Source organism: Rhincodon typus, chromosome 10, assembly GCF_021869965.1.
Source record: "Rhincodon typus isolate 14 chromosome 10, sRhiTyp1.1, whole genome shotgun sequence".
Classification (NCBI taxonomy): Eukaryota; Metazoa; Chordata; class Chondrichthyes; order Orectolobiformes; family Rhincodontidae; genus Rhincodon; species Rhincodon typus.
Window position 1 is genome coordinate 24,198,252 of NC_063341.1, and position 12,878 is coordinate 24,211,129.

The 12,878-nt window shown below is 40.9% G+C and overlaps 1 protein-coding gene across 2 annotated transcripts in view; it reads right to left on the reverse strand.

Annotated features, from left to right (window-relative positions):
• niban1 (niban apoptosis regulator 1) overlaps nucleotides 1-12,878 on the reverse strand; it is a 129,195-nt gene that overhangs the window by 6,107 nt on the left and 110,210 nt on the right. For both annotated transcript variants that reach the window (XM_048602044.1, XM_048602045.1), the window contains exons 9-12: nucleotides 9,134-9,321; nucleotides 7,429-7,590; nucleotides 5,952-6,059; nucleotides 3,243-3,350 (exon numbers count right to left, since the gene is read on the reverse strand). In XM_048602044.1, coding sequence (XP_048458001.1) covers nucleotides 3,243-3,350; nucleotides 5,952-6,059; nucleotides 7,429-7,590; nucleotides 9,134-9,321 — 566 coding nt within the window. The remainder of the gene's footprint in view (nucleotides 1-3,242; nucleotides 3,351-5,951; nucleotides 6,060-7,428; nucleotides 7,591-9,133; nucleotides 9,322-12,878) is intronic.

Genomic DNA, 12,878 nt, shown 5'->3' on the forward strand with positions numbered 1-12,878 from the left:
CTTTCTCCCTGTTAGCTGAATGTTCCTTTGTTGACGTTTTTGAAATATTCTCATACTTTGCAGCCTCTGTCTGTCTCCAAAACCTCTAAGGGCTTCCCGGTTTCTTTCACTCTCCTTTGCAGCCAGTAGTTTCCCCATTTCTTCCCAGTCCCCTTGCAGCCTCCATATCTCCCAAGCTCCATCTCCGATCCCTGGCCTCCTGGTCCAGAGGTAGGTACACCGCCACTGTATGGCATTTTGTCTTGATCGGAGATAAAGCCTGACCCTGACGTCTGTCTAACTGGATCTGTATACTACAGACAAGTCACTGATTATTTAAATGCAAAAAAAAAATTGAAAATAAATAGTGTAGGTATCAGAATTGCTCTGATGGTGGATACCTCTGCTTAATCTGTCTCTCTCTCGTTTTCATAAAGTCATTATTTTATAATACCCCTGCAGCAGAGGGAGAAATTCCAGTTTATAACTATCTGTGCCCATTGTTGCACAGCATTATTTCAAATAAAGTCGTTATTTTTTGTTACATTTCAGAAATGAGATTTAGAGCAATTACTTATTAATTGGGGAGTTTAATCCTGTTTAAGAAAATAGTTACAATTGGATTAAACAAAAGATAAACATTGCATACCGATTCATGAGGAGCCTATGAAGATCACCAATTTTAAACTTTCAGAATGAAGATTAAGCGTAATTTGTAACCTCAAAAGTTTATTGTAACAGCAAGATCTGGTGCATCCTTCAAGCTACAAACTCAATTCCCATTCCTAATTGATACATTTCCCTCTATTTGGGTTCAGTTGTTTTCCTTTCTTTAACTGACGGCAATATTTATTTTTCTCTCATTCCTCTGAAGCAGCAGATATTCAGGACTTTAAACCCCTCCATTGATGGCTGCTATTTGATTCCCAGGGATACAGATGGGAAAAAAAAAGTAATAAGTGCCCAAATATTCTAAACTTCACTTCCAGGGATCTCAAGTGAACAACGGTATAAAAAGATATCTCCAGCAACTACAGCTGCTATCCCTGCACAGTGACAGACTGATCTACTGCTCAGGTCAGCAACTCCTCCCAAATCACATCAAGTCTTGCCCAGTCTTCAGGGAAAGGCAAGTGAAAAGAACAAGATGAAAGGAAGGGTCTAGGCCCGAAACGTCAGCTTTCTGATGCTGCTTGGCCTGCTGTGTTCATCCAGCTCTACACCTTGTTATCTAAGATGAAATGTGAATTTTGATTTTCAGCAACTGTTTCTGAAGTTGTTGATCCTGCCCTGAAATTTAAACCAGGCAGATCCCACAGAATCAAGATCTAGGATCGGAATTTAATGCCCTCTCCTGAGGTGAGTTTGGTGGCAGCGGGGCATTTAATTAGGTGGGAGGGTGCAGAGTAGGGGCCCTGCTGCCTTCCCACCTCGGCCTCTGATTAAGTGTGGGTCAGGAAGGCTCACAGATATCAAAGGACAAAGAACAAAGAACAAAGAAAATTACAGCACAGGAACAGGCCCTTCGGCCCTCCAAGCCTGCGCCGATCCAGATCCTCTATCTAAACCTGTCGCCTATTTTCCAAGGATCTGTATCCCTCTGCTCCCTGCCCATTCATGTATCTGTCTAGATACATCTTAAATGACGCTATCGTGCCCGCCTCTACCACCTCTGCTGGCAACCTGTTCCAGGCACCCACGACCCTCTGCGTAAAGAACTTTCCACGCATATCTCCCTTAAACTTTTCCCCTCTGACCTTGAAATCGTGACCCCTAGTAATGGAGTCCCCCACTCTGGGAAAAAGCTTCTTGCTATCCACCTTGTCTATACCTCTCATAATTTTGTAGACCTCAATCAGGTCCCCCCTCAACCTCCGTCTTTCTAATGTAAATAATCCTAATCTACTCAACCTCTTCATAGCTAGCACCCTCCATACCAGGCAACATCCTGGTGAATCTCTTCTGCACCCTCTCCAAAGCATCCACATCCTTTTGGTAATGTGGCGACCAGAACTGTACGCCCTAGTCCCCCTGCTGCTTAAAGCCCTATTCCCGCTGCTGATGTTCAACTGAGGGATTCAATATCTTGGAAACCCAAAGGCAAACCCTATCTGAGCTGCTCAGAGAGAGGAGGGGTGTGCATGGTCTGGTTTTTGGGTTGGGGGGTACCTTGCTCATAACAACGCATTAGGGGATTCAGGATTAGGAAGGTAGTCCCACTCCTGCCTTTGCGGCCTCACCCTCTTCCTTCCTTCCCTCCCTCTCCCCCCAGCGAGTGTCAAGTGGGTGCATTACCAGTAGCTGCAACCAGTTCCCCAGTGATGCCACTGAGCAGTGCACAGTCATGGCCTCAGGTTGACCAGCAGCTCTCGCAGGGGTGGGGAGTGGTGGGTGAAAGGGGAGCCCAGTTTGGCACTTCCATTGCCAGGGGGCTTTCACCTACTGTCCAAGTGAGACCCCTGTCGCCTTGAGTAAATAGCAACCAAGAATACTCCGAGACAACAAGGTGCAGGGCTGGATGAACACAGCAGGCCAAACAGCATCATAGGAGCAGTTTTTGGCCTGCTGTGTTCATCCAGCCCTGCACCTTGTTGTCTCGGATTCTCCAGCATCTGCAGTTCCTACTATCTCTGATTCGATTTTAACCAAGAATACTCCAGCTGTTTATACTCAGCAGTTCTGTAACATAAATGCGATAGTAATAAACATACATAAAAGTAGGCAGAAGTAGGAAAATCATCCCTAACCCCTATTTTTAACCCTGTGGAATATTAGCAAAAAGGAACACAACATATTTAATAAAAGCAGTTCTGAAAAGTCGTCAAACTGGACTCGAAACCTTAACTCTATTTCTGTCTCCAGATGCTGCCAAGCCTGCTGAGTTTCTCCAGCACTTTGTTTCTTGCTTAACATGTTTTACCGAAATTCCACTCTTCAATTTGAATCTTGGACCTCATCCATGAGGTATTGATACTACTAAACTATCAACCTGAGGAATTTCAGGTAAGTGTAAAATGTTGGCACTCTCATATCCCAAATCTCTACTCAATTTTACATGTGATGTTTTAGTGAAATGAAGAGAACTCCATAAGCCTTTGCTTGACAGAATTTTCCACTGCAAGCACTCAAGAAGATTGCAAATTGATTGCACCAAGCTCTCTATCTAATTCTTCACTCTGCCTCCCAATGTGGGAATCTTGGCACTGGGAGTGCAGTTTCTTATAATATAATACAATTGCAAACTGAAGTAATGTGTCACTTACACGCTTGTAATTTGGTGCCAATGCTTTCTGTAGTGTTGGCAATGCAATTTGGACCAGGGCTTCTTGGAACAACTTCTTTCTTACAGTGCTGCTGTCATGATCAAATTGCTAGGAGAGAAAACAATCTTTAAATATGCCAAGCTCAAGGCAAAATTAAAGAAAACAAAGCAATGATATTCATTTAGATGTTAAGATTTAACTTTCACTATATGTTAAATATAACTCATTTCATAATCAACAGTGAATGTAATAATTCTTATATTGAACTACACATTTGCATGGGCAGCTACGATTGGAAAGGCACAGTTTGCCTGGATGACCTTTCTGGCTCCTCTCCACGGATTCTCCCTTTATTTCCAGTCGCATCAAATAAAAGGATTCCCAGTAAAGACCTATTGATATCAATAATAGCGCAAGGGCAAAAACATTAATATCTTAAAATAACTGGAGACGGCCCAGGAGTGTCTAAGAACCAATGATTAAGAAAAGGTTTCAATAAAGTCCTAAAACCAGATCCCTTTAGTATTGAAATGAATTGGCACCTGACTCTCTCCCTGGTCATCTCAGATGCCCGATTTGCTGATGTGCCTTGTGCTTGACATTATACACGCTCACTGAGTAAAGCTCTGCCTGCCTATATGCACAAATGTCTTCAACTAGAGGTTACTCAGCAAATCAAGGCAATTTTTAAAACAAGAACATGGGAACAGGGCAATGCCATTCAACACATCAAGACTGTCTCAATTCTATCATGACAGTTCTTTAGCTGAACCCTATTTATTGTGCATTGCTCCATATCCCTTGATAATAGAATTGGTTTGCTGTCATCAATGGTCATTGTCACCAAAGCCCAATGCACAAGAGCACAATATTAAAACAATTAGAGTCATAGATGTACAGCAGGGAAACGGACCCTTCAGTCCGACTTGTCCATGCCAACCAGATGTCTATAATAAATCTAATTCCATTTGCCAGCATGTGGCCCATACGCCACTTAAACCCTTTCTATTCATGTACCCATCCAGATGCCTTTTAAATGTTGTAATTGTACCAGCCTCCACCACTTCCTCTGGCAGCTCATTCCATACACGCACCGCCCTCTGCATAAAAAAAGCTGCCCGTTAGGTCCTTTTTAAACCTTTCTTCTCTCACCTTAAACCTATGCCCTCTGATTTTGGACTCCTCCACCCTGGCGAAAAGACCTTGTCTATTTACCCTATCCATGCCCCTCATGATTTTATAAACCTCTATAAAAGGTCACTATTGACTATGAAAAGGAAAGATTTACTTAGTTTTAGTCTTTATATTTGTGATCACTGTAAAACAATATTATTGGTTATTAAAGTACATTCATTAAATAATTTATTTTTAACACAGCCGATTATTTCTGACTACACATGCATGCACACAATATTGAGCAGATTATTGAACGTTATCAAAGTTCTTCTTTGTTTTACAGTTTACTTTTGTGACCGGATTTATTTTATTAAAATATTACATTTAATTGTTATTTGTATATACTTATAATTATATTCCTAAAAGACATCAATGCGCATGTTCCCTTGTGTAACAGCATTGATAATATTACCTAAAATAAATCTATTACACTCAGCCCATGCACATTTTCATTCACTCAGCATCTACATGCTTTTTCCCACACAAACCTGTGTGAAGAGTTGTTTGCTGGTTTCACTGCTAAATGGCCTAGCTTTAATGTTACATTATGTGCCCTGGTTTCAGATCCCCACCACCCCCCTGGCCCCTCAACCCACACCCTGCCACCCTCAGATCAGAGTTTTTCTGCATCTAACCTAACAAATCAATCTATTATTTTTAAAATAACTCAATTTGATAACCGTTCCAATGTTCTAAACTAAAGGGCAAAATAGTTATGTAATCTGTTTTAACAATTTAGCTTTGAGATCATTTTGGTGAATTTGTACCTCTTACAAGGAAAATATATTTTTCCTAAGAATAAGTGCTCAAACTGAGTACTGTTCTCTACATGCTCTAATCAGAGATAACTACGTCACTTTTGTAATCTCAGCCTGAGATAAAGGCAACATTTTCTTATCAGCCTTGATTTCTTTCTCTAGACTAACATTTAGTAATTTGTGCACATGGATGGCTATGTCCCTTTCGTCCAACACTACTTCGAACATTGATTGTCAGATTCCATTTGATTTTCTGACATCCAAACCAAATGAGCTCATTTTTGTGCATTAAAATTCATCTGCCATTGATTTTTCCACTCGCTCAGTCTAATCCATTTGTAAGTTCCATCTACACACATTGCTAAGCCTCCTGAGTAATGTCATATGCACCTGGATATATAACTTGTATCCATCATAGAAGTCATTGTTATATCCAATGATGCTTCATCACAGATACCACTTGTTAAGTCACCAGTCACATAGGGTTGTCTTTACCCCTACTCTGTGTAGCAAGTGTCAGAATGGAACACATCAGTGGATAGAACTTTATAAAATGACTTTACTGATAACTAGTTAAGTCCAGTGTGGAAGTTAGATTTAATTTGCAAGGGCTGTTATAGCACAGAGATAGTATCCCTACCTCTAAGCCAGAGATTGGGGTTCAAGTCTCAACTGCTCCAGAGGCATAAAATAACATGTTTGAAAAGGTTGATTAGAAAAACATCAACAAGTATCTTAAGTATTAATGCATTCTAGTGTTTTGTAAGTTCCTTACCTTCAACACTCGTTGCTTAATTTTTTCAATCGATGTTATTTTTGATGGATTACTCTTCATCAAGTCAGACAATAGTTGTTCAAATGTGTAGACCGCATTGTCCATTAGCTGAGGATAATAAATGGTAGCTTTAACTCATTAACTATCAATTAGGAACCAAAGGTTAAATGGGCTGAATTCTGTCATCTACCTTGAAGTCCTGGGACAAGGCTGATAGCAGGAGCTGATCCACTTCAGCTAGTGGCAGGACCTTGGGGGCATGGTGCTGGCTGTGACTAATTAAGCAAGATGATTTGTTTCTGGATCAATCAAGTAGCCAGTAGGTCAGCATTCTTATTGGCCCTGCTGGTCAACTCGGAGGCTGCAGTTCCAGGTATGGAGCCATCCACAATGGCACTACGGCCCCACTGATTGGCTAGTTAGGTTGGAGATGGTGCAGTTAGGCAGGCAGACCCTGGCAAATTAAAAGAGGGCAGGTGCCATTATTGAGCACCAGTGCCACTGGCAGAAAGGTGTCATTGTCATCAGGTGCTTCATGGGCCATGGATTGCCCATGAAGGAGGGTTGCTCCACAAAACTTCTCCTGGGTGGCAGCTTCTCTGCTGAAGCAGCTGGGAAGTTACCATCATTTGACACATAAATGGCTCAGTTGGCCATCCAGTGAGAAGGGCCAATTGTCCCTCCGCTGGAAAAATGCCACAGCAATGGGGAGATATCAAGTTCCTCTCCAGTGCTTTTCCCAGACACCTAGCAACCATTACCCAATTACCCAATGCTAATGGGTTGGGAAAATTCAGCCCATGTGTTTAACTCAAAATCTTCATCATTATACAATTGCCACTTATTAACGAATATTGTAGTTTTAATCATATTTGAAGTACAGGCAGAGAGATGGCATTCTGCTAATTGCAAAACAAAACTCAATTTCCTAAATTAAGCCATACATCTGTCTCCTACTAGCATTTGTGTGTCTAGAGAACCATTTGGTCTCTATGGCTAAGTGTCATGTCACACAATCCACATACACAAACTATTCAGGAATAGTTACTAACATTTCCATCAGGTTCACCTACCAGCCCTGTCTGTGCATGCACTGGTAGCCATTTTAGGTCTGAACAAGGAGGTAGGTCAGGGATGGTGGGTTGGGGGTGCACAGCTGGTGAAAGGCAGGTCTGATGGGGTGAGGGGAGGCAGGCAACAGGCAGGGCTCTCATTACTGCGCAGCACAGAAACTTGAGGGTGCTAGGTGAGCATGGGGAAGGAATAGTGGCCAAAGAGACCTTATGTGCAAACACTATCAAGAAGGGGAAGCTCCACTTCATCAGCCAGAGCCTCCTTGGCCCCCAGGCCCCAGCCTAATGGTGTCAATGACACATTCTCCTGAGGTCTTTTCGGGCCATGTGACATCACATGATGGTGGCCATCTTGGCATTCTGATGATGAAATGCCAGTGAGCAACCTACAGTGTTGTACCTACTTCTTGCATGATGTTCTGAGTTGTTTGAATAAGCCATTGTGTATTGGTGAACTTGAATCGGTTCTTCAACTCCTGAAGCTGGTCTTGAAGAGGGCTAACTTTATTATAACAGGGCTGCATCTTCACAGCATTAAAAGGAAGGTTCATCAGTTGATTCAAGTACTAAACAAAAAAACATCAAAATGAGAAAATAGTAATTAAACATTAAGTATTTTCCTAAAGTTTAGGTTACTGTTGATAAGGATAAAGCTGTAGAAAGTTGTTTGTTCTTTGAATACTAACTCATTATCTGTTCATGGACAGATAAGCAATTTTAATTTTGCTAATTTGTAAATTTGCTTCAAATTAAATGTTGTGCATCTTTAGCGTCTTCAGAAACTACGGTTACCCGAAAAGTGTAGCCCATCGATACCTACACAACAGGAAAGCACAACATGTTCAGAGATATTAGTCAGCCTACCATACATTAAAAGCACATCTGAAATGACCACCAGATTACTCTGCCCCCTAGGAACCATGGTAGCCCACAAACCGACAGCTACACTACGACAGCTACGGACGAGAATAAACGATCAGACAACCACAACTAAGAGAACCAACGTTATTTACAAAGATACCATGCAAACCCTGCCAAAAACATTTCATAGAGCAAACCTGAAGGAAATTAGCCATCAGGATTCATGAATACTAACTAGCTACCAAGAGACATGACCAACTAAGACTCATGTCAATACACTTGGAAAAAGAGGGACACCAATTCAACTGGGACAACGTAGCCATCCTAGGACAAGCCAAGCAAACACACGCATGACAATTCTTGAAGTCCTGGCACTCAAACCGGAACTCCATTAACAAACATGTAGAGCTGGACCCCATATACCAACCGCTAAGAATCAAATCCGGAAGTGATGCAACCCACCCCAGCAAACTGAGACACACAAATAGCAAGCGGGACATAACACTGACGCTTCACCGGAGGCACACTCATTAGAGTGAGGGCACAAACAAAATGTAAAAAAAACATTGAGAATCTTTCTTGAAACTAAATGGCATGTTGAAGGAAATGTGTAACTCTCTTTACTCTGGTCTCAATAATACACATGAACTTCAGTTTCTGAAAGACAGCACCAGTTCAGCAGCTGAATACCTTCAAGAGCTATCATTTAGATCCTATTGAATGAAACGGCCAATTTTGCGTTGAAATCCAGCTAACTTTGCATGTTGGATTACAGCCACCTGACTGCACTTCCACATGGAAAGTCCAATTCCAAATGTATGTTCCAGTTCAAAGTCCAGCCTGTCTTTTAGTTACTCAAATTTGCAGGAAGCAGTTTTTGCAAAAAACTGAACTAAAATATCTTGCATTCTGAGAGCTAAAAATATCTTGTAGCAAGAGGAAATTAACTCATGATGGTTCCAATGCATTCTGCTGATCTTTGACAGCATCAGTGCTCACATCAGAACCTACTGTGCATGGTTCTCTGTCCCATGGTTACTCCATGGCTCTTTAATTTTCCAGCTATAAATTTCTTCTGCATGTAACTGAACACTGGAGGATAAGTCTAATCCGATCATTGGAACTAATTCCAAAAATGTTTGAGAGTGGTGGGGGTGGATGTCCCACAAATGGCATTGTGGAGCTACAAGTTCCTTTCATGGAAATTTAGGAATGGAAGAATTAGATCATGTAAAATACAATAATTACCTCTTTCAGTTTTTCAGTGTCACCAGCATCCTGACATTTTGCACTTAATTCATCAACTTTGGTTTCAAAGAGAGAACGGACTTCGGTGAATCCTGAACTGATCAGTCCCATTAATTCATCCAATATAGAAGCCAGGTAGGGTTGAATATTCTCAAGGCAGCACTTCTCAGCTTCTTCTGCGACTATTGCTGAAAGAAGAATTTATCAAATTTAGTAACTACCAGTGTTTTTAATTTTATCCTTTTCTAACTTTATTTCCTGCTGTATTTCAAACACACGGTCTCTCAAAGTCATTTCTTGGATGATAAAGTAGACAGAAATGTCCTTAGCCAGTCTATTCTATATGTGACTCCAGGACTCGACAATTTGGTTGACTCTTAACTTCTGTCAGATTTGGTCTAGCAAACCGCTCAGTTGTATAAAAGCTCTGTGGTCCTGCCATGTCTGGACAGTAGTGGTGGTGGGCAATTAAACAATCAATGGCAGGACATGGCTCGACAGGGTCCCCATTCTTAATGATAGTGGAGATATCAATGCAAAAGGCAAAGCTGAAGCACTTGCAAAATTCTTTAGCCAGAGTGTTGGTGTGGATGATCCATCTCTATCCCCTCCTGAAATCCCTTACATCACAGATGCCACTCTTTGCCAACCTGATTAATTTCACAAAATGTCAAGACACAAGAGAACTCACTAGATACAGCAAAGACTATGCACCCTGACAACATTCCGACTGTCGTCCTGAAGACTTGTTCTTTACCCCAGCCAAGCTATTCCAGCACAGCTACAATCTGGAAAATTATCCGGAAAGGTTCCGTCCATTACGTGCAAGACAAATCCAGTCTAGACAATTACTGTGCCATCAGCGTACACTTGATCATCAGAAAACTGATGCAAGAGGTCTTTGATAGTACCAGTGTGTACTACCTAAAAGATGCACTGCAGAAATTCACCAAAGATCCTTAGAAAGCACTTTCCAAACCCACACTCATTTCCATCCACCACCTGTAAGTTCCCCTCCAGCCAATCACCATCCTAACTTGGAAATATATTGCCGTTCCTTCGTAGTCGTTGGGTCAAAATTCTGGAATTTCCTCCCTAAATGCATTGTGGGTCTACCTCCAGCACATGATCTGTGGTGGTTTGAGAAAGTGGCTCACCATCACCTTCTCAACCAATTGCCAGGCAATAAATGCTGGCCAGCCAGTGATGCCCAAGTCCCACAGGTGAATTAAAAACAAAATTCACAGTATTCAATACCATTCTGACTCTTCAGATTATGACGCAGTGTTTTCATGTGCAGCAAGACCTACTGCAGATTTAATTCAAGATTGGGATGAGGAATGCCAGAAGACCATCTCAAACAACAAGGAAGCTGACATCTGCCTTGACACTCAACTGCATTACTGTTGTTGAATCCTCCGTTATCAACATCCTGAGATTACCATTGACAAAGCAAACTTAACTAGACCAACCGTATAAATGTTGCAGCTATAACAGCAGGTTAGATGCTGGGAATTCTTTCACAAGCAACCCGCCTTCGAACTTTCAAAAGGCAGAAGTGAAGCCTGAAACACTACTTGCTTGGCAAAAATCAGCTCCAAAAACATACTGGAAGAATGGCACCATCCAGGCTAAAGTAACCTGACTGTTTGACGCCAGGACCACTCCCTTAAACGCTCTCTCTCAGCCTGTGACACACAGTGGCAGCAATGTATACCATCTACAACATGTACTGCAGCAACTCCCCAAGACTTATTTGACAGCACATTTCAAACCTGCCATCGCTACTACCCAGAAGGACAATGAAAGCAGATATATGGAAACAGCACCACCTGCAAGTTCCCCAAGCCACCTTGACTTGAAACTTTGTTGCTGTTCCTTTATAGTTGCTGGATCAAAAAAAAAAAAAAAACCAATCACAAAACTCCCTACCTAACTGCATTGTAGGTGCCATACACCAATGGCTGCAGCAGTTCAAGATGGCAGCTCACCATCACCAAGTCCAGGGTAATTTGAGGTGGGTATAGATGCTGGCCAAACCAGCAACACCCACATCGCAGAACAAACTAAAGCAGTTTCTTGCTCTGAGACATCAGCTGGTACCACTCTACAGTTGATCACTGGGGAATAATGAAGAATTGCTTAACCTCTCATTTCTCCTCACAAACATCTTGCCTCTGTTTCGCACTTCCTCTAAGTTAGATAAATGTGACCACAAATTTATGCTTCACCAAACAATGGAGCAGCATGCTGGAAAATCAGTTCCTGTGACACTTGCTGCACTGAGAACAGACATTTTAAAAACTAACAATTACATGCATTCACTTTTTTTTTAAAAAAAATACTAAATTGTCAGATGAACAATAACATATTTGCACACACTATGGTCATGAGTCTCTTTTGAAAGGTATAAAAGCTGATTTAAGTCAACATGTATGCACGCTCAGCACACGGACACATTTTTAATGTATTTGAAAATGTCTTTGTCCATTATGTGAACAACTATCTTTGCTTTGTTCAAAAGAATGCAAAAATTTGTTACATACTGATTGTTTTAAATAGTACTGTCGCAAGACTATTTAAAGAAATGGGTGTCCTGGTTCCAGGTGGCGTTTCTAATTAGCAGTTCACAGAAAATGCTGCAGTTTGGTCCAGAACCTTTACCTTTAAGGTAATTCTCTCTTTCTAGATCTGTCCATGCAAGAGAGCAGTAAGAAGCGATCATCTATGAGCCAGGGATGATACATTGGGATCCGTCAAGGGGAAGTTGCTGATTTGGACAGCCAACAGTTCTGAGCATTAGTTAGTCATTGGATTGACATGATGGGAATTTGGATTGACAGTTTGAAATCAAGTGATGTAGTCTATTGTACTGGCAGGTGTCCTTCTAGAAAATGTGATATGGGTGTCTATTTTGAGGTTAGGTAAGAACAGGACAGGCTGTGGTGAACTCTATGGTAAAACAGTCCACCAAGATTCATTGTTCAAAATATACAGTAAGAATGATCACCAGGCTGGACAGCTGCCAACAGCCATTGAAACATAAAAGGATATATCTTGGTGTAATCAAATCTGTTTGTGTAAAATCGGGAAAATGTTGCTTTATAAATTTTAATATGATTAATTCTGTTATTGAGGATATACTGAAATAAACTGTTATGTTTACTCCATTGCAAAAGAAAACTCTATTTTTTTTCCAGAACTGCCCTACACTTGTTTAATACAGAACCACTACATAGCCATCCTACAGGCAATTGTCATAAGAAAAGCAATGAAAATCATAAGCTTTGGAGTATAGCTGAATAATGCCATTTTGTGGGATAATAGATGAAAATTACCAATCACTTTCATGCCAATATATGTCTAAGGGCAAAGGCTGTAATAAATTGAAGGGATCTAATTTTAACTCTTGCAAATGAGTGGATTTTAAATGGGTTAAAAATCCGGCCTAAAGTCTCCCATTACAAGAAAATATCACAAGAAAATGACAAAGTTTTAAATTTAATGTTTGACTGTTGGAAGTGTAAGTTTATAAATATTTAATGAGCACCACTCGGATTTGACAATTTAAATGTATTTAATGTCTTCTCTTTGGCATTTCAAAGAGGCATCCAAGTATGCAATGCTCAAATGAGAAATGAGATATTTTTATTCAGATATGAATTGGTTTGTAATTTATTCATAAATTATCCATAAGTATATTTTTGCAAAAAAGAAAGTTGGCAACATTAGTGACTGTGTTGAT